At 42.7% G+C, this 27,923-nt stretch overlaps 1 protein-coding gene across 2 annotated transcripts; it reads left to right on the top strand.

Moving 5' to 3' along the window:
* The first annotated feature begins 396 nt into the window (after positions 1 to 396).
* On the top strand, positions 397 to 26,240 carry RHEX (regulator of hemoglobinization and erythroid cell expansion). 2 transcript variants are annotated; one of them, XM_006065669.4, is made up of 7 exons: positions 397 to 544; positions 2,890 to 2,980; positions 21,917 to 22,040; positions 22,332 to 22,432; positions 23,743 to 23,886; positions 25,150 to 25,214; positions 25,677 to 26,240. In XM_006065669.4, the coding sequence occupies exons 4-7, from the start codon at positions 22,336 to 22,338 to the stop codon at positions 25,875 to 25,877; spliced, it is 507 nt and encodes a 168-aa protein (XP_006065731.1). In that variant the 5' UTR covers positions 397 to 544; positions 2,890 to 2,980; positions 21,917 to 22,040; positions 22,332 to 22,335; the 3' UTR covers positions 25,878 to 26,240. The 2 variants fall into 2 exon arrangements, with proteins under 2 accessions (XP_006065731.1, XP_025133458.1); XM_025277673.3 differs by having other exon boundaries at positions 21,917 to 22,110.
* The last annotated feature ends 1,683 nt before the right edge of the window (positions 26,241 to 27,923 follow it).

The raw sequence follows: 27,923 nt of genomic DNA, 5'->3' as shown, positions 1-27,923 counted from the left end.
ACAGCATACACAGTTTCGGAGGTGAAGCAAGTGGGAAGGGACCTTTGCCGATTTGTAGAGACCCACTTCTTCATTTCATAAAGGAAGAACATGAGCTTGCTGGTGGGAAAGTGATTCGTCCGAGTTCATGCAAGCAAATGAGTGCCAGAGCTGGGCCTTGAACCCAGGCCTCCTGCCTCCTCCCGCAGTGCCCTTTCCACTCCACCAGGCCACGCGTGTACTCGTGGTATTTAAATTTGTGTTCACACGGAGGGAAAGAGACTACTACTCTCCACAGACATAAACTGCACGGAGCAGAAGGGCAGAGCCCTGCCAAGAGAGATAGGAGGTGTTATCTGTTGCTTCACCCCGCTTTTCTCAACCGAGCTAGATCATTATCTTTGAGTAGCATGCCCCCGCCCCGTTGGAAATGATGAAACATTGGTGACTGACCTCCAGTGGCTGATAAGCTTCCGGGTGGGGCTGGGGGGTGGTGAGGGAGATGTTTCCATCAGGACACCGCTGAAACACAGGCTGGGCCCAGACCTTTCTCATGGTCCTGGGGGTAAGTATTATCTGGGCAGTAGGATTTAAAATTAGTTTAAGGGGTGTGTGTCTGTTTGTGAATATAAATGTACTCAAATTTCAGAGCGGATTCTTTGTTTACGTGCTAGGATGCTAGGGTGTGGAATTCAGTTGCCATCCTCTTGGAGTGAGCTTAAGATTTGGCACCGTGCACTTCACAGACCTCAGTGTCTCTCTCTTTTTGACTGCACCTAGAGGCGTGTGGGATCTTAGTTCCCCAACCAGGGATTGAACCTGTGCATTGGGAGCGTGGAGTCTTCACCGCTGGATCGCCCGGGAAGTGCCTGGACGTTACTTAGCCTCTTGCTCCTGAGACCTGAGAGCTGTTGGCAATAGCAGCATCAGCCTTCAGGGCTCCAGCTGGAAGGTGACTGTGGAGGCAGACAGAACCAGATCCAAAGAACTTTGCAGAATGTTTATAAGCCTCAATTTCCTCATCTACAAAATGGGTATAAAACCAGCCATGGTACAGTATTGCTATGAGGATCACAGACAATGGACATTTAGCGCCCAGTCCGGTGCTCCAGCAATAGTAGCCATAAATTAATGACTCTTTTCAAGTCATCTGTGAACCAGATCACAGAGAATACCCCGCTACTGAGTTTTTCCCTTAAGACTCATTCTGAGCTACAAAGAACTGGGAGGTTTTGTGGGAAACAAACCAGTCTGGCAGTTTAAAAATGTAATGAATGAGAATGAGAAAATGTATGCTGTCAAAGAAAAAAGCCATGCAAACATCCAGACCAGGAAAAGCCATGCAAACATCCAGGCAAAGAAAAGCCAGCAACAATGACAGCAAAATACAGTAGTTGACCCTTACATAGAGCTTCCTATGTCCTAGGAACTGCTTTAAGAGCATCATGTAGATTAATTCATTCAATCTTCACAACAGCTCTGAAAATATAGGTGCTATTCATAGTTTCTCTTTACGGTTGAGAAAACTGAGGCACAAAGGTGTTGAGTGATTTGACTGAAGTTGGTGACAGAAAGCTCTTCTGGAGAACTTCAGCACAGAAGAGTGTTTTTAGAGCAGGCCTCTCGCCATCGTCTCTGCAGCCCGGGGAGCTCAGGAGCGTAGACTAGGCACTCAAGGAAGACGTGGTAATTGGGATCCTGCTCTTGTTCCTTGTATGGGCCTTGTTGTGTGGGCTTCGACAACCGTACCCAGTACGACGCCTTGAGTAAGGTCAGCTGCATGATCGGCAGAGCCCAGTGCAAATAAACATCTGGGGTCCCTCTTTTAAAAATTATTAAGAATTTAAAGATGGCAACAGCAGAGCTCTAGGCCCATCATGGGGCCCTTCTGAGCATGAGGTCCTACTGAACCGAATAGGAGGTAAGCCCGTGGCCCTGAGACCCAGCAGTGAGGCAGGAACAGGGCTGGAAGCTTCCATGGTCTCACTTATCCCTCTTGACAAATCCTGTGAGAGAGGCCTTTGGCTTTCTGATTAATGGAGGAGGGCAATTAGGCTCAGGGACATTAAGTGCCCCACTCCCCACCAAGCTTAAACAGTATTTATTAATGGAAACAGATTGAATTGCAATGTGTACAGAATGTTATTAATACAAAGTGCTTTTCCCCATACATCGCATCTAAAATTTAGAGTCTAAATATTGTGCCAGAAATCTTGGAGCTAAGTATGGACTAGACCTGGTTCCAGCCACTAAAGTGCTCACAAACTGAGCATACCCTGTAGAAGGTGTTCAGTTTCTTTAAAATCTAGTTGGTCCATTCTATAAAATTTTGTTGGCTGGCCCCTCCAATTTACCTGGAGCTTTGCAGAACTAACAAAATGACTTCTGAATACTGCTTAAGTTACTTGCAATTGTCTTGCTGAATTAGTCTTGGCTCTAAGTTGCAATCATCTCAAGTCAGTCAGTTCAGTTCAGTTCAGTCGCCTCTTCAGTCATGTCTGACTCTTTGCGACCCCATGAATCGCAGCACTCCAGGCCTCCCTGTCCATCATCTCAAGTAATTGTTTGTAAAAAGGCTTTCCATCAAATTATTAATCAGAAATTTAGGATGATTTGTTTTCTTCCTAAAAATTGGAAGTGCCTGCACCTATAAAGCCACGTGACTGGAGATGTGGCTTAGCTGATTGAGACTCATAGTTGCTATGTCTTGTGAATTTGAGTCTTATCATCTATGTCACTTTAAGGGACTTCTAAAACAATGAAATGTCAGAACTAAATCTGTTTAACTCATCCCCTTTAGTTTCTAGACAGGGAAACCGAGGCTCAGAGAGAGGAAGCAAGGTGTCCAAGGTAGCTGAGTCTAGAAAGTTGAGCTACAATGTTGACCTGGTTTTTCATTTCATATTCCAGATGTGTCCCAGCTGCCTAGGGCGGGGTCCCTACCATGGTGACCAGAGCTGAAGCAAATCTAGGGACGATTCCTCTGATACGCAGGACAGAGGTAACACCCTAACTGTTGTCGTCTTCTCCGTGGGGTTTGTCAGGTCCTGTTTCCTCCCTTTCACAGTGCTTTGACCTCTGTTCCCTGGTGCCTGGACATAGGGACATTCGTAGGACCAAGGATCTCCCAGGACCATATAGCTTTGTTAATTGGATTGCTTATACCTCCCACCTGAAAATCATGAGTGAAGGCCCTGTGGAAATGGGTGCATTTATATAGGTAAGACAACTTATAGGGATTGAACCCTCTTTCTGGTCTAAGGATCACCCCCTGGTGTGTACCTCTATATGCCAAGCACTTAAGTGTCTTAAATACTGTGTGTAGTGTGGTGAAGGCTCTGGCCTCAAACAGCCTGGGTTTGAATTCTTTCCCCTCCACAGGCAATTAAAGCCTGGTTCTCTCCTATGCAAAAGGGGGGCGGCCATAGTGTCTACTTCATAATGTTCTTATTTTGAGGGTTAAACAAGATAATTTATTCAAAACGTTTTGAATGATGCTGGCATATAGGAAGCACACAACTTGAGTTAAAATGAAACAAATGACATCCTCATTATCCCCATAAAATTCCGGGACCAGAAGACAGAAAGCAAGTCATAGCTAGGAAGGCCAGAGCCAGGATCCCCAGCCCAGTTCACCTGACCACTGAGTCCCTGTTTCTGACCATTTCCCTGCCCTTGCTTGTGAGGTTGCTGGGCAGCATACCCAGCTTTCCCCCATATCCTCTTATTCCCATGTGGCCAATACACAGTGAACTTTGTTGCAGACAAACAATTCCATTAAAGCCGTCCTCTACAGCCAGAGCTGGCAGATAGCTTTAGCTGGAGGGCTGTGCTCTCCATTCTCCACCCATCCATCCATCTCAGTGGCTCTTCTACGAAGATTCTATTGCATGGGCATCTCTTTTTCTTCTAAAACATTACACCTTATGCACGTCTTCTGACAATTCATCATGCTTCATCACGGCATTTCTTGTGCTTTTTGATTTTTTTTTTACACCTTAATGTCTTGATTTTCCAAGTACAACATGAGCTCTTGGAAGTTCAGATAGCATTCTCCCTTTTCATGGCCAAGGGTATTTCATCCAGGACCACACACGGACCACTCAATAAATATTTGATTCATTGAAATTCAGACATTTATCTTACTGTTCTATTAACATGGTGAGATAGAATTTAGATGTAAATAAGACATTTATGTAGAGAAATTTGGTTTCATGCTAATTTAAGCTACTCAGAATTTCTGGACTTGTTTTTCTACTCTTAAAATTTTTAACCTTTTTTTTCCTGATTGGAAAAAATCATCCATAATAACATTTCAGTACCTAACTTTTAATATTTAGGTATCTTTTCTTCCATTTCCCCATTTTGAAGAAAGTACATTTAAACAGACTCCCCAATTTAATTTCCATAAATATATGTTCATGAGAAAATTTATATTTAATATGCAAAATTATTGTCAATGAATTTTCTGGATTTGATAAACAGAATCATGTGAATTGAGGGGTAGAGGTTATTGCTAAACTAAAAGATATAGTTTTTTTTTTTAATGATCTAGAGTTTTCTTTCTTTAAAAATATTTATTCTTTTATATTCACTTTTTTACAGAATTGTGATCATATTCTATATTGTATACTACATATATACAATAAAGTACAAGCTAAATATAATGTCTTGTAATTTTTCACTGAAGACTCTTTCCCTAGATTAATTTTTTCTAAACATAATTTTGCAAGTCTACACTACTTTTTAAAAATGGTTTGTCTCGAACCCACCTTATTACAATTCCTTTTCAAATTATGTTCCAACCTTGCTAGATTGTTATTATTTTTTCCTAATAATTTTTTGAATAGTTTTGAGGTTTAAAAAATTCTCTAATTTTTATTGGAATTATATTGGACCAATAAATCAATTTCAAAGCAATTTTTTTAGTCTTCCAACTTCCCAATCTGAAACATCAGATGTCTTTCAATTAGTTTAAGTCTTTTAGGTTTCTCAATAAATTTCTAGAATTTTCTATAAAATAACTTTCTTATAATTAAAATTATTCTTAGCTCTATCTGTTGTGATGGTTGATAAGGCTCCTCATTCCCCCTGCCCCCACTTCTATTTCTATTATAGAAAAATAGAAAGAATGGCTGGTAATTTTAGAATATTTGTCATGCCCTTAGGACTTTCCTGAGCAGTCTCATTAATTTCACTAGTTTTTCAATTGATTCTTTTGGGATTCTTAGGTATAAAATCACATCTTTTGCAAATAAGGATAAACTTGACTTTTCCTTGCTCCATTTCTTTTGTGCATAAGTTATTAGCTGAGCCTCCAGCACCAGCCTGTCTGGGCACAAAGCCTCATTAACTCTTCTCATTATCTTGGCCAACTTATTTAACTTCTCTGTGTCTGAGTTCTGTCCTCTGTAAAATGGAAGTAATAATAATAATACCTACCTCCTAGGTAGTTGTGAGAATCAGATGAGTAAACATATGTAAAAATGTCAGCCACAGACAGCCTGCTCAATAAATATTCAATATTATTTTTATAGATTGGAGGAACTTCCAGGAATTAGAATTTCTAGGATTAATTTTTAAAAATGGTTACAGCAGACATCTTTGTTCTCAAATAACGGCTAAAATATTTTACCATTTGGTAAGATGTTGATTGCTGGTATAGAAGGGATATTCTTTATTAGAGTAAGAAGCAATCCTCACATTTGAACTTTAATAAAGAAATGAGGGATAGTTAGGGAGTTTGGGATGAGCAAGTACACAGTGCTATATTTTAAATGGATGAAAAACAGGACCTACTGTGTAGCACAGAGAACTTTGCTTAGCGTTATGTGGCAGCCTGAATGGAAAGGAGTTTGAGAGACAATAGATACATGTATATGTATGACTGAGTACCTTTGCTGGCCACCTGAAACTATCATAATATTGTTAATTGGCTATACTCCAATACAATTTAAAACATTTAATTAAAAAATAGTAATAATGAATGAGTATTCAACTTTATCAAATGTTTTTTGGCATTTTACTGCGATCATAGTTTAAATTTTTTGATTTATCCATGTATTTATAGTATATAAATGGCAGTTCCTTAAATGATCGAGGCTTAGACTTTTGAGTCAGATGAGCTTGAATTAAAAAGACTCTTCCAGTGGGGGCACAAGGCAAATTGTTCACTTCTTGGACAACCTCAGTGTCCTCATCTAGGAAATGGTGATGATGTCTGTTCTTGTAGAGCAAGGAGATAAAAGCCACATGGAAAACACTCAACCTTAGTTTTCATTATTGTAATAATTAATCTCCTGGATATCCCTGGAGTAACTTAAAATTTTTTTAAAATTTTTATTGGAGTATAGTTTGTTTACAATGTTGTGTTAGTTTCAGGTGTACAGCAAAGAGAATCAGTCACACATATTCACATGTGTGCATGCTAAGTCGCTTCAGTCCCGTCCGACTCTTTGTGACCCTATAGACTGTTTCCCACCAGGCTCCTCTGTCCGTGGGAATCTCCAGGCAAGAACACTGGAGTGGGTTTCCATGCCCTTCTCTAAGGAATCGTCCTGACCCAGAGATCAAACCCACATCTCCTGCAGCTTCTGCACTGGCAGATGGTTTCTTTACCACGGTGCCCCATACACACACTGCTGCTGCTGCTGCTGAGTCGCTTCAGTTGTGTCCGACTTTGTGCGACCCCATAGATGGCAGCCCACCAGGCTCCTTGTCCCTGGGGTTCTCCAGGCAAGAACACTGGAGTGGGTTGCCATTTCCTTCTCCAATGCATGAGAGTGAAAAGTGAAAGTGAAGTCGCTCAGTCGTTTCCGACTCCTACCGACCCCATGGACTGCAGCCTTCCAGGCTCCTCCGTCCATGGGATTTTCCAGGCAAGAGTGCTGGAGTGGGGTGCCATTGCCTTCTCGCTACACACACTACTATATATAAAAGAGATAACTAGTAAGAACCTACTGTATAGCACAGGGAACACTTCTCAATACACTGTAATGACTTATATAGGAAAAGAAAACAAAAAAGAGTGTATATGTGTATATGTGTGGGGCTTCCCCAGTGGCTCAGTGTTAGAGAAACTGCCTGCAATGCAGGAACTGCAGGAGATGTGGGTTTAATCCCTGGGTCAGGAAGATCCCCTGGAGGAGGGCAACCCACTCCAGTATTCTTGCCTGGAGAATCCCATGGATGGAGGAACCTGGTGGGTTACAGTCCACAGGGTCACAAAGAGTTGGACATGACTGGGTGACTGAGCACACACCACAAAGCGGCATATGTCTATCCCAATCTCTCAGTTTATCTCTCCCTCCGCTCCCTCTCATAACCATAAGTTGTTTTCTATATCTGTGACTGTTTCTGTTTTGTAAATAAGTTCATTTGTACCATTTTTTTTTAGATTCCACATATAAGCAATATCTCTGTCTGACTTACTTTGTATGATATTTTGTAGTATGATAATTTGTAGGTCCATCCATGTTGCTGCAAATGGCATTGTTTCCTTCTCTTTTATGGCCGAGGGCTTCCCTGGTGGCTCAAAGGATAAAGCATCTGCCCGCAATGCAGGAGACCGTGTTCAATCCCTGGGTGGGGAAGATCCCCTGGAGAAGGACATGGCAACCCCACTCCAGTATTCCTGCCTGGGGAATCCCATGGACGGAGGAGCCTGGTGGGCTATATATATAGTCCATGGGGTCACAGAGAGTCGGACACGACTGAGTGACTTCAATATTCCATTGTATACGTGCACCACGTTTTCTTTATGTGTTCCTCTGTGGACTATCTGCGGACACTTAGGTTGCTTCCATGCTTGGCGATTGTAAATAGTGCTTCAGTGAGCATTAGGGGGTATGTATCTTTTCAAATTATGCTCCTGTCTGGATGTATGCCCAGGAGTGGGAATGCTGGATCACGTGGTAGCTCTATTTTTAGTGTTTTAAGAAACTTGTACACTGTTCTCCATAGTGGTTGTACCAATTTACATTCCCACTAACAGTGTAGGAGGGTTTCCTTTTCTCCACACTTTCCCACCATGTATTGTTTGCAGATTTTTTTGATGATGGCCATTCTGACTTGTGTGAGGTGACAGCTCATTATAGTTTTGATCTGCATTTCTCTTAGAGATGTTGAGCATCTTTTCATGAGCTCTTTGGCCATTTTCACTTTTCACTTTCATGCATTGGAGAAGGAAAAGGCAACCCACTCCAGTGTTCTTGCCAGGAGAATCCCAGGGACAAGGAGCCTGGTGGGCTGCCATCTATGGGGTCGCACAGTCGGATACGACTGAAGCGACTTAGCAGCAGCAGTTGGCCATCTGGATGCCTTCTCTGGAGAAATGTCTATTTAGAACTTGTGCTCACTTTTTATATTGAGGTTGTTTTTTTGGTATTGAGTTGCATGAGTTGTTTGTGTATTTTTGGAGATATATCTGTTGTGGGTCACTTCATTTGCAAACATTTTCTCCCATTCTGAGGGTTGGTTTCTCATTTTATGATTTCCTTTGCTGTGCAAAAGCTAAGTTTGACTAGGTCCCACTTGTTTATTTTTGTTTTTATTTTCATATGCCTGTGTTTTTCTCTAAAAGTTTTATAGTATCAGAACTTACAATTAGGTTTTTAATTCATTTTGAGTTTATTTTTGGGTATGTTGTTAGGAAGTGTTCTAATTTCATTCTTTTACATGTAGCTGTCCAGTTTTCCCAGCACCGCTTATTGAAGACTGTCTTTTTTCATCATATACTCTTATCTCCTCCATCATAGATTAGTTGACCATATGTGTGTGGGTTTATCTCTGCATTTCCTATCCTGTTCCATTGATCTTTATGTCTGTTTTTGTGACAGTACCATACTGTCCTGATTACTGTGAAAGTCGCTCAGTCCTGTCCGACTCTTTGCGACCCCACGGACTATACAGCCCATGGAATTCTCTAGGCTAGAATATTGGAATGGGTAGCCTTTCTCTTCTCTAGGGGATCTTCCCAACCTAGGGATCAAACCCAGGTCTCCTGCATTGCATGCAGATTCTTTACCAGCTGAGCCACCAGGGAAGCCTAAGAATACTGAAGTGGGTAGCCTATCCCTTCTCCAGCAGATCTTCCCGAACCAGGAATCAAACTGGGGTCTCCTGCATGGCAGGCAGATTGTTTACCAACTGAACTATCAGAGAAGCCCCCTGATTACTGTAGATTTGTAGTAGAATCTGAAGTTAGGGAGCCTGATTTCCCTGTAGTAACTTTTTTAAAAATAATTTAATTAATTTATTTTGATTGGAGGCTAACTACTTTACAATATTGTAGTGTTTTTTTGCCATACATTGACATGACTCAGCCATGGGTGAACACGTGTCCCCCATCCTGAACTCCCCTCTCACTTCCCTCCCCATCCCATCCCTCAGGGTTCTCCCAGTGCATTGGTTTTGAGTGCCCTGTTTCATGCATCAAACTTGGACTGGTGATATATTTCACATATGGTAATATACATGTTTCAATGCTTTTCTCTCAAATCATCCCACCCTCGCCTTCTCCCACAGAGTCCTAAAGTCTGTTCTTTATATCTGTGTCTCTTTTGCTGTCTCGCATATAGGGTCATCTTTACCATCTTTCTAAATTCCATATGTACTGTATTGGTGTTTTTATTTCTGGCTTACTTCACTCTGTATAATAGGCTCCACTTTCATCCACCTCATTAGAACTGATTCAAATGCATTCTTTTTGATCACTGAGTAATATTCCATTGTATGTGTACCACAGCTTTCTTATCCATTCATCTGCTGATGGACATCTAGGTTATTTCCATGTCCTGGCTATTGTAAACAGTGCTGCAATGAACATTGGGGTACACGTGTCTCTTTCCCTTCTGGTTTCCTCAGTGTGTATACCCAGCAGTGGGATTGCTGGGTCATATGGCAGTTCTATTTCCAGTTTTTTAATGAATCTCCACACTGTTCTCTACAGTGGCTGTACTAGTTTGCATTCCCACCAACAGTGTAAGAGGGTTCCCTTTTCTCCACACTCTCTCTGCATTTATTGTTTGTAGACTTTTTGATAGCAGCAAGTCTGACCTGCATGAGATGGTACCTCATTGTGGTTTTAATTTGCATTTCTCTGATAATGAGTGATATTGAGCATCTTTTCATGTGTTTGTTAGCCATCTGTATGTCTTCTTTGGAGAAACGTCTGTTTAGTTCTTTGGCCCATTTTTTTACTGGGTCATTTATTTTTCTGGAATTGAGCTGTATGAGCTGCTTGTATATTTTTGAGATTAATTCTTTGTCAGTCACTTTGTTTGCTATTATTTTCTCCCATTCTGAAGGCTGTCTTTACACCTTGCTTATAGTTTCCTTTGTTGTTCAAAAGCAGGCATAGAAGGAACATACCTCAACATAATAAAAGCCATATATGACAAACCCACAGCAAACATCATCTCCAATGGTGAAAAATGGAAAGTATTTCCCCTAAAGTCAGGAACGAGACAAGGGTGCCCACTCTCACCACTACTATTCAACATAGTTTTGGAAGTTTTAGTCACAGCAATCAGAGAAGAAAAAGAAATAAAAGGAATCCAGGTTGAAAAAGAAGAAGTAAAACTCTCACTGTTTGCAGATAACATGATCCTCTACATAGAAAACCTTAAAGACACCACCAGAAAATTATCAGAGCTAATCAATGAATAAAGTAACAGGATTTAAAATTAATAATGCACAGAAATCCCTTGCATTCCTATACACTAACAATGAGAAAACAGAAAGAAAAATTAAGGAATCAATTCCATTCACCATTGCAATGAAAAGAATAAAATACTTAGGAATAAATTGACCTAAAGAAACAAAAAAACCTATAAACTATACTTAAAGAAACTATAAACTATAAACCACAGTTCAGTTCAGTTCAGTCGCTCAGTCGTGTCTGACTCTTTGCGACCCCATGAATCGCAGCACGCCAGGCCTCCCTGTCCATCACCAACTCCCGGAGTTCACTCAGACTCACGTCCATCAAGTCAGTGATGCCATCCAGCCATCTCATCCTCTGTCATCACCTTCTCCTCCTGCCCCCAATCCCTCCCAGCATCAGAGTCTTTTCCAATGAGTCAACTCTTCGCATGAGGTGGCCAAAGTACTGGAGTTTCAGCTTTAGCATCATTCCTTCCAAAGAAATCCCAGGGCTGATCTCCTTCAGAATGGACTGGTTGGATCTCCTTGCAGTCAAGGGACTCTCAAGAGTCTTCTCCAACACCACAGTTCAAAAGCATCAATTCCTTGGTGCTCAGCCTTCTTCACAGTCCAACTCTCACATCCATACATGACCACAGGAAAAACCATAGCCTTGACTATAAACTATAACTAAAGAAAGAAAAGACCTATAAATTATAGGACACTGAAAAGATTTTTTATATAAAACTATAAAACACTAATGAAAGAAATCAAAGAGAACACAAATAGATGGAGAAATATATCATGTTCATGGATTGAAAGAATCAATGTAGTGAAAATGAGTATACTACCCAAAGCAATCTATAGATTCAATCAATCTACCAATGGTATTTTTCACAGAACTAGAACAAATAATTTAAAAATTTGTATGGAAATACAAAAACCCTGAATAGTCAAAGCAATCTTGAGAAAGAAGAATGGAACTGGAGGAAACAAGCTGCCTGACTTCAGGCTCCACTACAAAGCCACAGTCATCATACAATATGGTACTGGCACAAAGACAGAAACATAGATCAGTGGAACAAAATAGAAAGCCCAGAGATAAATCCACACACCTATGGACAGTTTATCTTTGACAAAGGAGGCAAGAATAAATATACAAAGGAGAGAAGACAATCTTTTTAACAAGGATGCTGGGACAACTGGTCCACCACTTGTAAAAGAATGAAACTGGAACACTTTCTAACACCATACACAAAAATAAACTCAAAATTGATTAAAGATTTAAATGTAAGACCAGAAACTATAAAACTCCTAGAGGAAAACATATGCAAAGCACTCTCTGACATAAATCACAGCAGGATCCTCTATGACCCACCTCCCAGAGTAATGGAAATAAAAGCAAAAATAAACAAATGGGACCTAATTAATCTAAAAAGCTTTTGCACAACGAAGGAAACTATAAGCAAGGTGGAGTAACTTTTGATATAATCATGCATTTACCTCTGTATTCATAAATGAGATGATCCTGGAGAGCTTTCCATTTTTTTCTGTGCCCTATGTTCCTTAAAATTTCAAAAATTCATTTGTAACACTATCTGGATGCAGATTTTGAGTAGATAGTTTTTATACTGCTTTTAATTTCAAATAGTAATAGCTGTCATTTATTGGTTGCTTATTACTATGTGATAAAAGCTAGAATAACTTACATACCTCATCTTACTTCATCTGCAGAAGTGGGTATCATTTATGTTCATCTAATCAAACCCTGAGAATTTGTGGTTATTGATTTTATCTTACAAGTAAGAAAGCAGAGACTTTGAGAGGTTAAATAATTAGACCCAACTCATGCAGAGGATGAGCTGGGACGTAAAGCCAGACTGTCTGACTCCAAGTTCTCTGCCTTTAGCTGCTCAAGAGGTACCAAACTCAGATCCCAAGCTTCTTTCTTGTTATTTTGCTTTGCTTTTAGTCTGTTTAAGTTTTCTGTGCCTTATGGAGTCCATTTCACTAATCTATATTTTTCTAGGAAATTGATAATTTTATTGATATTTCACACACACACAAAATTTTTTTTTCAGGAATTTCACAATTTTGGGCTTCCTCTGTTTATGTGGTTATTATAGCTATTATTAGTTTGGTTTATTTATGTTTCATCCTTTTCTTGATATTCGGAACTGCACATTCAATTAGAGGACAAAAGTCTAGTAGAGTGAAGGAGACTGAATGATATAAAATAGAAATATATATTTTTTCTTTCAAAATATTCCATTTCCATCCAACTACACTTTCCTTTCCCCTACTGTAATTCCATCTTTAAAGAACAGAATGTTAAGGGCTAGAAAGAGCCTTAGGAGTACTACAAGTGCTGGGCCTAGAAAGGATTTCTACCTGTCCCAGGTCACACAGGTAGCAAGTGACTGAGCCAGGAGGAGGAGCCTGGCTCTTATCTCCCTGTCTTGTTATCTTAGAGCTCAAATTCTTCATTTTAAAGGCAATAAATTAATGAAAATTTCCAAAAAATCTTTTTATAAACACTTTATAAAAAAAATCTTTAAAGCTACTTATTTTTTTGCCGAAGAATTGATGCTTTGAACTGTGGTGTTGGAGAAGACTCTTGAGAGTCCCTTGGACTGCAAGGAGATCCAACCAGTCCATTCTAAAGGAGATCAGCCCTGGGTGTTCTTTGGAAGGAATGATGCTAAAGCTGAAACTCCAGTACTTTGGCCACCTCATGCGAAAAGCTGACTCATTGGAAAAGACTCTGATGCTGGGAGGGGATTGGGGGCAGGAGAAGAAGGGGACGACAGAGGATGAGATGGCTGGATGGCATCACTGAGTCAATGGACGTGAGTCTGAGTGAACTCCGGGAGTTGGTGATGGACAGGGAGGCCTGGCGTGCTGCAGTTCATGGGGTTGCAAAGAGTCAGACACGACTGAGTGACTGAACTGAACTGAACTGAACTGAGGTCCTTATTGCTTATCCATTTTAAACATAAAAGCTACTTAATTTTAAAAGATTGATCAAGTCTGCATAGCAATATTGATTATGATTACTTTAATTCACATGATGTTTACATAAATCATCTTCTGCTGTGTTCTTTCTGAATATATCTATCCAAAGAAAGCATGGCATCAGACAGGAAAAGGTGCGTTTTTATTATTTTACCTCTTTTGTTACGCTGTACCTTTTAGAAAGGCCATGAGAGAGCTCCTTTAGCAGGAGGGGGGAAATAAGAAAATGGAATCCAGCCTCAGGGTTTCCACCAGGTTCGAAGAAAACAGAAGAAATGCTCTCAGCCCTCTGCTGACCTGTGGTTTGCAGGCAGTTGGCAGGACACTGCATTGACGTGGGGCTGGGTAGCCAAACCTGAAAGAGGGCAGGACTGTCACATCTTGATAATGGAACGAGGCATACCAAACTCTCACATGGTCCGGGCATTTTTTTCACAACTTAATTACTTTAAATTGCTCATTTCCCGGTTGTTTGGGGTGTGTACACAAACGAGCAGATGTTTCTGCAGACTGTCTGATCAGCAATCTGCAATTAGCCCCCAAGGAACAACCTGCTCATTGTGGTTAGGGGCCATTAGCCACTTAAATAATGGCATCTGTCATCATTTTCAAACCTCATCCTGCCAAGATTTTATCTTCAAACTGTACTCAAAACCGAATGTCTAAGTTTCCAAAAATACCCAGACCGAATTTTTATAGCTCCACTCTAGTCACCATCTTGGTGCAGTGTTTTAGGGTTGAATAATACCTGGTAACTATTGAGAGCTTTCCACATGCCTGCCACTGTATTTAGGTCTCTATAAACATAACTCCCCAAGCCCTCACAAGAACTCTGTGAGGTATATACTATCCTTAACCCCATTTAACAGGTACAGAAACTAAGACACTGAGAAGTTCAATAATTCACACCTAGAAGGGAACAGAACTTGGATCCGTGTTGCCTTTTATCTTATATATTGAAGACACAGGTACAGTGTGTCATTTAGCGAGTAAGATGCTCATAATATATTAAAATGAAAGGAGGAAGTATAGGCAATTCTGTTTTGAATAAAAAGACCAAATAAGATAATGTTTTTAACATAATGTAACATTTATCTAATGCAGTGATTCTCAACTGGGGGCAAACATGACTGCCTCAGGGAGACATTTGGAAATGTGAGGGGTCATTTTGGCCTGTTACATCTGTTATCAGTGGTCTCCAGGCAGTGCACAAGCAGTTTTAGACAAGGAGCTGTGTGCCTCTGAATGTCCAGAGTAGTAAGAAATACTGGTAAAGTAGAATACTAATCATTTTCAGTGATGCCATAAAACTGAAGGCAAACTCCAATGCCTTCAGGGATCAGTCAGGGACTGAAAAGTACATGACTTTCCTCAGGGCATCCACGTACAAATCTTTAAAGTACATTATCAAATAAAATCATCTAGGTGTCAAATTTGGCCGGTGAGCACCCAGACTGGGGTTTTTTAACGGAGGTTTTTCTGATCTGGAAACAAGTTTATGATCTATTAAGCAAAGCAGAAAAGTAACTACTCAGTATGGTGCCTTGTTTCAAAAAGATTGTGTATACAAATATTTCCATACACATACAAAGTGCATATATTTATGAAAATACAAAGATAATTTTATGGAATGAAATTTGGGTTCATTTTATGAAATGCTTTGCTTATTTGCACTTCTAATTTTTTTAATTACAAATGCTTCTTAGTTGTTTGATTTTTAATAAATAGAGAAGAGCCTTAAAAAAATGAAAACTTAGAGCATGGTTTCAGAATACAGCCCTAGTGGTATCCCTACCACCCCCTTCAGTGGAAGAAGCGGAATAACTTCTGCGATTAAGGACAAATGAGGCATTTAATATGAAGTCAGCATTCCTAAAGCATAAGAGTGCCTTTTAAAAAGAAACTGTTGATTTCCTGGCACACTGGCTTTGCTTCCAGCCCTTTTCCGTGACTTTCATGCTTTTTTTTGATTCAATAAAGCTCTCCTGGTAACATCAAATGGTTTTTTTTACGTCTGCCCCAGAAATCAGGATTAGTACCAAAACTTCCCTGAGAAGGAGAAGGAAATGGCAACCCACTCCAGTATTCTTTCCAGGAGAATTCCATGGACAGAAGAGCCTGGTGGGCTACAGTCCATGGGGTCACAAAGAGTCAGACACAACTGAGTGACTAACATACTTCCTTGAGAAATTTGCTTGAAAAATCGGTATCTGTAGAAATTTAAGTAGGGCTTATCCAAAATAAGACTAGATCAGGTATTTAAAATATATTGATGCCCTTTCTTCAATCCAGTCAACTAATTTTTCAATATCATTGTTTTTCATGAATAATCGCCTACTCACTTCATCACTCTGGTGTTTTATTTCCAGCCTCCTGGCTCTGCAAATTTTAACCTGTGCATGTAACTTTGGACTGAACTTTCTTTCTAGAGTTAGCTGATCACTGGGGAGTATCGGATTGTCTATCAATCCGTCCTGGGACTTAGGGGAGGGGTTTGTGTTTTGTTGTTCTTCAGTTGCTAAGTCATGTCCAACAGTTTGCGACCCCATGAACACCAGGCTTCCCTGTCCATCACTATCTCCCAGAGTTTGCTCAGATTCATATCCATTAAGTCAGTGATGTCATCCAACCATTTCATCCTCTGTCACCCCCTTATCTTCCTGCCCTCAATCTTTCCCAGAATCAGCGTCTTTTCCAGTGAGTCAGTTCTTCACATCAGGTGGCCAAAGTATTGGAGACTGAGCTTCAGCATCAGTCCTTCCAATGAATATTCAGGACTGATTTCCTTTAGGATGGACTGGTTTGATCTCCTTGCAGGCCAAGGGACTCAAGAGTCTTCTCCAGCACCACAGTTCAAAAACATCAATATTTTGGCACTCAGGTTTCTTTATGGTCCAACTCTCACATTCATACATGACTACTGGAAAAATTGTAGCTTTGACTCTACATACCTTTGTCAGCTAAGTGATGTCTCTGCCTTTTAATACACTGTCTAGGTTTGTTATAGCTATTCTTACAAGGAGCAAGTGTCTTTTAACTTTGTGGTTGCAGTCACCATCTGCATTGATTTTGGAGCTCAAGAAAATTGAAATCTGACACTGTTTCCATATTTTCCCCATCTATTTGCCATGAAGTGATAGGACTGATGTCATGGTCTTTATTTTTTGAATGTTGAGTTTTAAGCCAGCTTTTTCATTCTCCTCTTTCACCTTCATCAAGAGGCTCTTTAGTTCCTCTTCACTTTCTGCCGTTATCTGCATATCTGAGGTTGTTGATATTTTCCCCAGCAATCTTTATTCCAGCTTGTGATTCATCCAGCCCAGCATTTCACATGATGTATTCTGCATATAAGTTAAATAAGCAGGGTGACAATATACTGCCTTGTCCTCCTTTCCCAATTTTGAACTAGTCTATTAATCCATGCCTAGTTCTACCTGTTGCTTCTTGTCCTTAGGTTTCTCAGGAGGCAGGTAATGCAGTCTGGTATTCCCATCTCATTAAGAATATTCCATAGTTTATTGCAATCCACACAGTCAAAGGCTTTAGAATAGCCAATGAATCAGAAGTCAATGATTTTTTTGGAATTCCCTTGCTTTTTCTATGATTCAGCATATGTTGGCAATTTGATCTCTGGTTCCTCTGCCTTTTCTAAAACCAGCTTGAACATCAGGAAGTTCACAGATCACATATTGCTGAAGCCTGGCTTGGAGAATTTTGAGCACTACTTTACTTGCATGTGAGATGAGAGCAATTGTGCGGTAGTTTGAGCATTCTTTGGCATTGCCTTTCTTTGGGATTGGGATGAAAACTGACCTTTTCCAGTCCCGTGGCCACTGCTGAGTTTTCCAAATTTGCTGACATATTGAGTCCAGCACTTTCACAGCATCATCTTTTATGACTTGAAATAGTTCAATCGGAATTCCATCACCTCCACTAGCTTTGTTCTTAGTGATGCTTTCTAAGGCCCACTTGACTTCACATTCCAGGATGTCTGGCTCTAGGTGATTGATCACACCATCGTGATTATCTGGGTCGTGAAGATCTTTTTTGTACAGTTCTTCTGTGTATTCTTGCCACGTCTTCTTAATATCTTCTGCTTCTGTTAGGTCCATACCATTTTTGTCCTTTACTGAGCCCATCTTTGCATGAAATGTTCCCTTGGTATCTCTAATTTTCTTGAAGAGATCTCTAGTCTTTCCCATTCTGTTGTTTTCCTCTCTTTCTTTGCATTGATTGCTGAAGAAGGCTTTCTTATCTCTTCTTGCTATTCTTTGGAACTCTGCATTCAAATAGGTATATATTTCCTTTTCTCCTTTGCTTTTTGCTTCTCTTCTTTTCACAGCTATTTGTAAGGCCTCCTCAGACAGCCATTTTGCTTTCCTGCATTTCTTTTTCTTGGGGATGGTCTTGATCCCTGTCTCCTGTACAATGTCACAAACCTTGGTCCATAGTTCATCGGGCACTCTGTCATTCAGATCTAGTCCCTTAAATCTATTTCTCACTTGGAATTCCATCATCTCCACTATTTTTGTTTGTAGCAATGCTTCCTAAGGCCCACTTGACTTCACACACCAGGATGTCTGGTTCTAGGTAAGTGACAATACCATCCCGGTTATCTGGGTCATTAAACTGTGGAAAATTCTTCAAGAGATGGGAATACCGGATCACCTGACCTGCCTTCTGAGAAATCTGTATGCAGGTCAAGAAGCAACAGTCAGAACTGGACATGGAACAACAGACTGGTTCCAAATTGGGAAAGGATTACATCAAGGCTGTATATTGTCACCCTGCTTATTTAACTTATATGCAGAGTACATTATGAGAAATGTTGGACTGGATGAAGCACAGGCTGGAATCCAGATTACCAGGAGAAATATCAATAACCTCAGATATGCAGATGACACCACCCTTATGGCAGAAAGTGAAGAACTGAAGAGCCTTTTGATGAAAGGGAAAGAGGAGAGTGAAAAAGTTGGCTTAAAGTTCAACATTCAGAAAACTAAGATCATGGCATCTGGTCCCATCACTTCATGAAAAAGAGATGGGGAAACAGTGGAAACAGTGTCAGACTTTATTTTGGGGGGCTCCAAAATCACTGCAGATGGTGACTGCAGCCGTGAAATTAAAAGACGCTTGCTCCTTGAAAGAAAACCTTTGGCCAACCTAGATAGCACATTAAAAGCAGAGACATTACTTTGTCAACAAAGGTCCATCTAGTCAAAGCTATGGTTTTCCCAGTAGCTATGTATGGATGTGAGAGATGGACTATAAAGAAAGTTGAGTGCTGAAGAATTGATGCTTTTTAACTGTGGTGTTGGGGAAGACTATTGAATCCCTTGGACTGCAAGGAGATCCAACCAGTCCATCCTAAAGGAAATCAGTCCTGACTATTCTTTGGAAGGACTGATGCTGAAGCTGAAACTCCAATACTTTGGCCACCTGATGCAAAGAACTGACTCATTGGAAAAGACCCTGATACTGGGAAAATTTGAAGGTGGGAGGAGAAGGGGACGACAGAGAATGAGATGGTTGGATGGCATTACTGACCTAAAGGACATGAGTTTGAGTAAACTCCAGGAGTTGGTGATGGACAGGGAGGCCTGGTGTGCTGTAGTCCATGGGATCACAAAGAATCAGACACAACTGAGTGACTGAAATGAACTGAAGAGATTTTTTGTACAGTTCTGTGTATTCTTGCCACCTTTTCTTAATTTCTTTTGCTTCTGTTAGGTCCTTGCCATTTTTGTCCTTTATTTATCTTTGCATGAAATGGTCCCTTGGTATCTCTAATTTTCTTGAAGAGATCTCTAGTCTTATCCATTCTATTGTTTTTATTTATTTCTTTACATTGTTCACTTAAGAAGGCTTTCTTATGTCTCCTTGCTATGCTCTGGAAATCTGCATTCAGTTGGATGTATCTTTCCCTTTCTCCTTTGCCTTTCACCTCTCTTCTTTTCTCAGCTACTTGTAAGGCCTCCTTGGACAATCACTTTGCTTTCTTGCATTTCTTTTTCTTCGGGATGATTTTGGTCACCACCTCCTGTACAATGTTATGAACCTCTGCCCACAGTTCTTCAGGCACTCTGTCTACCAGATCGAATCCCTTGAATCTATTCATCATCTCCACTGTATAATCATAAGGGATTTGATTTAAGGTTATCCGCAAATAGCCTAGTGGTTTTCCCCACTTTATTCAGTTTGAGCCTGAATTTTACAATAAGGAGCTGATGATCTGAACCACAGTCAGCTCCTGATCTTGTTTTTGCTGAGTGTATAAAGCTTTTCCATCTTCGGCTGCAAAAAACATAATCAATATGATTTTGATACTAACTGTCTGGTGATGGCCATGTGTAAAGGGGGGAGGTAGGTAGTTTCCTGGGGTCCCCTCTCGCTTGGCTTGCCATCTGGATCAGTTTCCACCTCCTGCTCCCAGTGACCCCCTCATGCCATGACGAAAGTGAGTTAATGCAACACTCCTGCAGAAGGAACCACAGGAGACTCCTTCTCCAGAGATGACCTTCTGGTGCTCCTCAGCACCAGGGTGGTGGGTGCTAGGATGAAGTGGGGTGAGGGGAACTCCCCCACTTAGAACGTTCCCACTTTCCATCTTCCTGACCCATCTCACATGCCGAATCTATATGTAATGAAGAACTCATGTCTGGATGCTGAATCCATCTTAATAAATCAAACTTTAAGAGTGATGATGTTAGGTATACTTTGCTCATTTAACTCGAAAAGTAAAGAGTGGATAGAGTTAGATTCCTTTGGAGGAAGTGTCTAGAATTTATTACATCAGAACTTATTATGTCAGAAAGAGGGGACTAAGCTAAGTATGATGACTAAATTGGGCACGTGTTGCTCGCATTTTTCTCCTTGCTTTGCTTTTGGCGGCTCTGGGTCTTCGCTGCGGCATGTAGGCTTTCTCTGGCTGCAGCGAGCAGGGGCTCCTCTCTGGTTACGTGTGTGGGCTTCTCACCGTGGTGGCTCCTCTTGCGGGAGCAGGGCTCGGTGCGCCGACCTCTCTGGTTGCAGTGTGCGGGCTCAGCGGCGACACGCAGGCCCTGGGCTCTGGGGCTCGGGAGCTGAGGCCCACGGGCTCAGTCGCCCTGTGACACGTGGGCTCTTCTGTGTCTCCTGCACTGGCAGGCGACTTCTTTAACCACCTGACCACCAGGGAAGTCTGCTCCCAACTTTCGACCTCACACAAGAAAGGTTGTTCCCAAATAGTGGCTTGTTGGTTGGTAAAGGACGTAGGGGAGAAGGTAGTTTTTTCTCTCTGGCAGCTTCCAGCTGGCCAACACCCAGCCCTGGCGAGGCGGTGGAGGCAAACCTTGCAGGCTCCCTCCTCAGCTACTGCCTCCTCTCTCTCCAAACTTAGTCCAAGTCGGATGTTGGATAGGCCCACCCAGTGCAGAACTACAGACAGAAGTAAAAAAGTCAGGACTTTCCACACTACTCCTAACACTCGGAAACCCTGATTGAGAAAATAAGCTTTATTGGCAATAAAAGGCTTTTCAACATTTATCGTCTGCAGCAGGACAATGGGCCATCGTGTGGCCCATCTTGTGCTAAGTAAAGATCATTTCAAAAGCTTTGAAACCATCTTGGCTTTGTTTTATAATACACTCCATATTCAGTGCTGTGGTCTTTATTTTTGACACTAAAAAAAAATTTTTTTAATTGAAGTATAGTTGATTTACAAAATCGTGTTAGTTTCTGGAGTACGGCAAAATGATTCAGAATATATATACATATATATATTCTTTTTCATCATGGTTTATTACAGGTTATTAAATATAATTCCCTGTACTATTCAGTAGGACCTTGTTTTTTTTTTTTTTAATCTGTTTTATATATAGTAGTTTGTATCTGCTAATCCCAAACTCCTAATTTATTTCCTTTCAGCAGTGTGGGTGCGTGTGTGTGTGTGTGTGTGAGACATTGGTATGCTTCACAGAATCTCTCCCAGTGTATTCGCTCCTATGGGATTCCTCTGTGCTTCCAGCAGCAGGCAAGGCTCTGGAGAAGAGACAGAATGTTGGGGGTGTAGGCTTGAATGTAGAGCTCAAACCAGGCTTGACTGTAGGGCCTCAGACATGTCCCTCAGCCCTCTGGGCCTCACGTGGCTCCTTATAAGAGGAGAGTAGTGACATCTAGGTCCTAGGATTGTGTGGATCAGTTTGGAAGGCTGGGCTGCGGGGTGCTCAGCCCTGGGGCTGGCAGCAAGCCAGTGCCTACCGGCTGGCAGACACTAATACTGTTACTGCCTGTTTTGTAGATTCAAAAACTGGAATCTGGGGAGAGGAAAGGAAAGGACTGCCCAGCAGCAGAGACTGCCCAAGAGTTCTGACCCACTGCAGGTCTCCAGGGCCATCCTACCGGGGGTGCTGCGTGGAGACGAGGTACCGGAGAGAGCCCGTGCCCCACTCGCGACCCGCAGCGGCCCTGCCAGGAGCTTGTCATGCTGGCTCAGTGAGTGGTCTGGGGAGAGCCAGCTCGGGTTCCCGAGTCAGTAACATCACTTCCCGTGCACATCACCCTCCCCGGGCCCTGAAGCCTTCCCTTTCAAGAGGAAAGGGACTCAAGCCACAACAGCAGTACCTGCAGGCTGCCCCTGGCTTGGGGCAGGGATGGGTTTGCAGCCGTCTCAGCACCTCCAGAACCTCTCCCCTGATTTCCTTGTTTCCCAACAGGGTCATGGAGGTCTGGCATGGAGTAGTGATCGCGGTAGTGTCGCTGATCCTGCAGGCCTGTCTCCTCGCAGTCATCAATTACCTGCTCAGCAGGCACATGGGTAACTGGCTCGGCGTTCTCTTCCCTCCTGGTCCCCCTCAGGGACCATTCCCAAGCCCACAGCAAGATGAGCCCCCAAATATCACTTGAAATCCTACTTGAGGAATCACTAACCAGGTGACCCCTCACTCCACCAACCTCTAAGTGGGTAATCTGCACTCTGACCCAGCCCATCTGTGCTTGGGAATGATGGCTGAGAGTCCTTTTGCTACCCAGACCTCCTGCCTAGAGACAAACTTCTGTGATGCTCTTGAGGTTGGGCTCACTTAACCTGCTGCCAAGTCGCTTCAGTTGTGTCCGACTCTGTGCGACCCCATGGACTACAGCCTACCAGGCTTCTCCGTCCATGGGGTTCTCCAGGCAAGAACACTGGAGTGGGTTGCCATTTCCTTCTCCAATGCATGAAAGTGGAAAGTGAAAGTGAAGTCACTTAGTCGTGTCTAACTCTTAGCGACCCCATGGACTGCAGCCTACCAGGCTCCTCCATCCATGGGATTTTCTGGGCAACAGTACTGGAGTGGGATGCCATTGCCTTCTCCCCACTTAACCTGAGCATAGTAAATTTCCTTCATCACCGTCAAGGGACCTGTAGAAATGGCCTTGAATTACAAAAGAAAGGAGTATGGTTAGACTAAGATATGAGCTTAAATTTCTGAGCTGATTCGCAGTGAAAAGCAGGACGCTCTGTCTGAGGAAGACATTATAATTAGGGGAAATAAAATAACACTGCTTGGGCTGTGCTAAGACAAGGGATTGAGCAGGATGATGTAAGTCTAAGCTTCTCTCGTCATTCATTCATTTATCCAGTGCAAGAGGAAACAAAATAAAAATTCGTGCAGCTATGGACCTTGCATTCCGTGGGTAATACAACAAACAAACAAGTAAAATGTGTGTCAGGGCACGGTAAGTATAGAGAAAATGATGAAGCAAGGCAGGGAGATATGAACTGGATGGGAGCCAGCATCCCTGAGATGCTGACGTTTGAGTCTAAACCTGAGGGAAGCGAGGAAGTGAGCCACCCCTACAAGGTCGATAGGCGGGGAGATTTGCTCATCATGGCGGAAGCAGAGAGGCCCCGGCTTGATGGAGCTGCGGTGCGGCAGGAAGGGGAAGGGGCGTGAGGCCTTCGGCTTGGACTGTAGCTTTTACTCCAAGTGAGGCGAGGGGCACTGCAGGGTTCTGAGCAGAGGAGGGCTGAGGTTTGAAGAGATCTGTCGGACTAGTGTTCCCTCAGGAGAGCTGTGCTCACAGATACAGGATGTGCACGACCAGGAGAACATTCACTTTTGACTCTTGCCCTGTCCCCGGTAGCCAAGGAAATCGAGCGCATACTGAAAGCGGCCAGGTCCCAGGCCCCCAGCTTTAGTCCAACTCACTGCTGCCCGCCTGCTGCCAAGGAGAGGAAGGAGACTCGGGCAGAAAGGAACGTCCTGGTGCCTGAGCCCCGCTACCGGCGTGAGTACTGCTGCGAGGAGAACGTGTCATAACGCTGCTTCTGTTCTGTCTGGACTACCCAGGGAGCCTCCTCGCAGCAGCCCCAGTCTTCCTGCCCAAACCAGGAGCCGGAGGATTCCTCACACCCTCCCCAGTGCAGGCCAAGCCAGGCCCCTGCTTTCAGAAGGCCACCCATCCTGTGCGGTGTGGCAGAGGGCAGTGGGCTTTGTGTAGGTCTTAGTTCAGGCCTGGGGGCTTTCTCTGCTCCTGTCTTTGTGACACTGTGGTGTCTTATCTTCTGCCCGCCATTAGTTAGAGCCCAGATTTCAACCACCTCTGTCTGCTCCCAGCCATGGGATCTGGGCATTTTAATAAACCTGAGTATTGGTGACAGTTCACATCTATATCTGCCTCCGGCAAGGGGACCAACAGGAACACCACACTCTTGCTGTTTTCCCTCTCTCCCCACTTGAGAGACCCGCCAGGCCGCTCTCTTCACACAGTGGAAACTGCCGCTTCCACAGCAAGACATTCACTCACCAGAGACTACCCTTTCCACTGCTTTATCTTTTGGTTGATTTAAGTTTGCTCCATCCTTCTAAATTTTATCTTTTCCGTTAGAGAAATCTGGTTGTCAGGCTTCCTCAGCACCAAGATAAGGCCTCAATGCATGAGGGACGCAGAAGATGCCACTTGCATGAACTCAGGGTTTCAGGGGAAGCAGAAAGGCACTGGCCTCACCATGACCCTTGATTCCAAAGCTTCCCTGAAGCCTGGCTGCAGTCAGAGATGCGGTGGTGGGCAGGGACTTCAGAGATCCTTGTCCAACCCTCTCTGTCACTGGGGACAAGACCAGGGCACAAAGAGGAATGTAATCTGCCTGGAGTTAGTGACAGGCTTAGATTAGAAGCGTGCCTGTGATTTCTGGGGCCAGATCTGTTTGCCTTGGGCCATAGCGGCTCAGCACATCCGGCCTACTCCCCTTCCAGCAGACAGTCTTTGTCAAGCACAGGGCAGCCTTGCGGGCTTGGTATTTACTTTTAGATGGAGCTGGAAATACAGCAGGGCCAGGACTCTTGGATCTGTTCCTGGCTGTTTCCAGAGGTTTCCACTTTCTCTGCTTCATTCCTCTGTTCTCTCTGGGGCACACTGATCCCTCTTCCCCACCCCACTGTGAGTTGCTGGCTCTGCCTCTGTCTTTGTCTCACGCTTCCTTCCATCGCCTCTATACTCTCTAAACACCTTCTGGCTTCCTTTAGAAGAACAATTTCTCTTTTTCCCTAGATGACAGTGACACGTCCTCAGATAGCTCTGACAGCTCAAACAGCTCACCTCCCACCACCTCCCAGGTAAGGGACACTCCAGCAGTCTGGGGTCACCTGGGCTACAGATGCGGGAGCAAGGAAGGAGGGCCACGGAGTCATTATAGCAGCCTTTGGTGAGGGTGGTCGGGTTTTCACTCACAGGCTTGTACCAACAACACAGAGCATCCACACAAGGTGGGTCTGAGTGGGCTCTAACAATGAAGGTGCTCACAGGAAATCCCCTTCTCCCCATGACCCAGTTACTGGCCAAAGTCCACCCTGAGTCCCGACCTCACTTGGAGAGTCTCCACATTTTTCTTCCTTAAGCCATTCGTTGCCGCAGGCACAAGGAGCAATCTCTCTCATTGCCTTGGCTCTGCTCTCAGACATGGCTACCTGGGACCCAGGTTCTTTCCCATCTGGCCCAGGGCGGGCCTCTTTGAGTTGAATACTTTCTCCAAACGTGGTAGGAATTTTGACCCAAATTTCTTTGCTTTTCCCCCCAAGGTCACCAAGGATGTCAACTACACACAAGTAGTCTTTGCAGCCCCTGGAGATCGAAGAAATGACTCTGTCCTGGACTATGAGAACATAAAAGAAGCCACAGATTATGTCAATGTCAACCCAAAGAGCCACAAGCCCGATTTCTGGACTTTTGTGAACCCTGCTGTCTCTGAGCCAGTGGAATACACTCAAGTGGTCATGTGAATCCTGGGCTTTTTAATGGGGTGCAGTTCCTTATGAATTCTTGCACTTATTTTATAGCAAAATTACTGTTTTTGTTTTTGTTTTAAGATGAGTCATAGGAGGAAAAACAAGCCTGTATCTCAGCAAGAAACATTCAGATCAGGAAGAAATTCCAGGTTAAGCATGAACACATTGGAGTATATCAATAGAGAAAGTGATGAAGTCTTTCTCCATAAAAATTTTTTAAAAGATTTTAATCAGCTGTAGTAGAGTTCTGTTTGACAGTCTAATGATTAAATGCCTCTCTGATCTCTTCAATTATTGGGAATAAACAACTTCCTTAAAAATTTTAAATAAAATAGCAACCACCAGTTCCTCTTTTCCTCTGGCCTAACCTTGCATGCCGTTCCTTTTTGAGTGTTGGCTTTTGCTGAGTAAGCCTGCTCTGCCCTCAGAACTTTAAATAGTGCACTTGAAAAGCTCACCATTTCACCCTGGAATCTGCTGCTGTTGCTAAGTCGCTTCAGTCGTGTCCGACTCTGTGCGACCCCATAGATGGCAGCCCAGTAGGCTCCCCCGTCCCTGGGATTCTCAAGGCAGGAACACTGGAGTGGGTTGCCATTTCCTTCTCCAATGCATGAAAGTGAAAAGTGAAAGTGAAGTCGCTCAGTCATGTCCGACTCTTCGCGACCCCATGGACTGCAGCCTACCAGGCTCCCCCATCCATGGGATTTTCCAGGCAAGAGTACTGGTGTGGGGTGCCATCGCCTTCTCCATTGAATCTGCTAGTTCCTAGGAATTAAAGATGACAGAGCCATCTTAATGTTATTAAAAAAAAAAAAACAACTTTCCAAATTCAATCCAATAAAATTTAATACCTATTCTTGGTTTGTGGTTGCTGTTGTTTTTACTTTTACTACCAATTTTGGTAGCAAAAGAACACTTTCTTAACCTAATTAAGTATAGCTTATCTGAAACCAGCTGATGACATGATGTTTAACTGTAAGGCCTTAGACTCAGTCTCACTAAATTATAAACAAAGTGGGAATGTCCAAAAGCCTACCATTTCCTTTACTCTCCAGCATAGCTCTAGAAACTCGAATCAGTGCAGTCAATCAGTTAACACAAACGAGGGCTGTACCTATGGGAGAGGAGGATAAGTTTGTCATTGTTTGCAATATGCTCGTCCTAGAAAACCTCAAAAAAATTAAGTGTTTTTAAATTAATAACATGCTGTAAGCAGTGACTAGATAAATATACAACTTACTTTTCCCAACAGCTAATTAAGACACAAAATGAAAAAAAAATGCTCACAATAGCTAAGCAAACATCTCAAAACATGGAAACTTTAGAAATACTCCTGGCCAAATTCAAACACCATAGAAACTATTCATCAACTGTGTTCTGAAATCTGCTGACTCTAAACGACTTTTCTAGCCCCGGTACTGAGAAAGGGGGTAGGGTGTTGTGAGGGTGGGGGCAGCTTTCATCTTTCCAGGTTCCTCTTCCCCAAGATGATCTGAAGACATTGTTCCTGTTTGAGTTTTGGAAATTTTTGCCCGTCTACATGTCCCGATACATTTAACTATCATTGTTGTTCCTCTCCCACTACAGCTTGAAGGTTTGTGTTCCCCTTAAATTCATATGCTGAAATCCTAACCCAAGATAATGGTACTGGGAGATGGAGCCTTTGGGAGGTTATTAGATCACAAGGAAGGCACCCTCCTGAATGAGATTAGGGAAAGAGAAGTCGCTCAGTCATGTCCGACTCTTTGCGACCCCATGGACTGCAGCCTACCAGGCTCCTCCGTCCATGGGATTTTCCAGGCAAGAGTACTGGAGTGGGGTGCCATTGCCTTCTCCATTGAATGAGATTAGTGCTCTTAGAAATCCAGAGCTCCCTAGTGCCTTCCATCATATGAGGATACAGTGAGAAGCCTGCAACCCAGAAAAAGACACTCACCAACTATTCTGACACTTTTCAAAACTATGAATAATAAATATCTGCTGTTTATAAGCAACCACTGTATGATATTTTTTGATGGCAGCCTAGAGGGACTATCACAT

Source organism: Bubalus bubalis, chromosome 5 (genome assembly GCF_019923935.1).
Source record: "Bubalus bubalis isolate 160015118507 breed Murrah chromosome 5, NDDB_SH_1, whole genome shotgun sequence".
NCBI classification, from domain to species: domain Eukaryota; kingdom Metazoa; phylum Chordata; class Mammalia; order Artiodactyla; family Bovidae; genus Bubalus; species Bubalus bubalis.
Note: the sequence above shows the minus strand (reverse complement) of the source record. Positions and strands in the feature narration are given on the sequence as shown.

Coding starts and splice junctions, on each gene's coding strand:
- RHEX (XM_025277673.3), top strand. Junction 23,887..25,149: donor GCCTGAGCCCCGCTACCGGC/GTGAGTACTGCT, acceptor CTTTTTCCCTAG/ATGACAGTGACACGTCCTCA. Junction 25,215..25,676: donor CACCTCCCACCACCTCCCAG/GTAAGGGACACT, acceptor TTTCCCCCCAAG/GTCACCAAGGATGTCAACTA.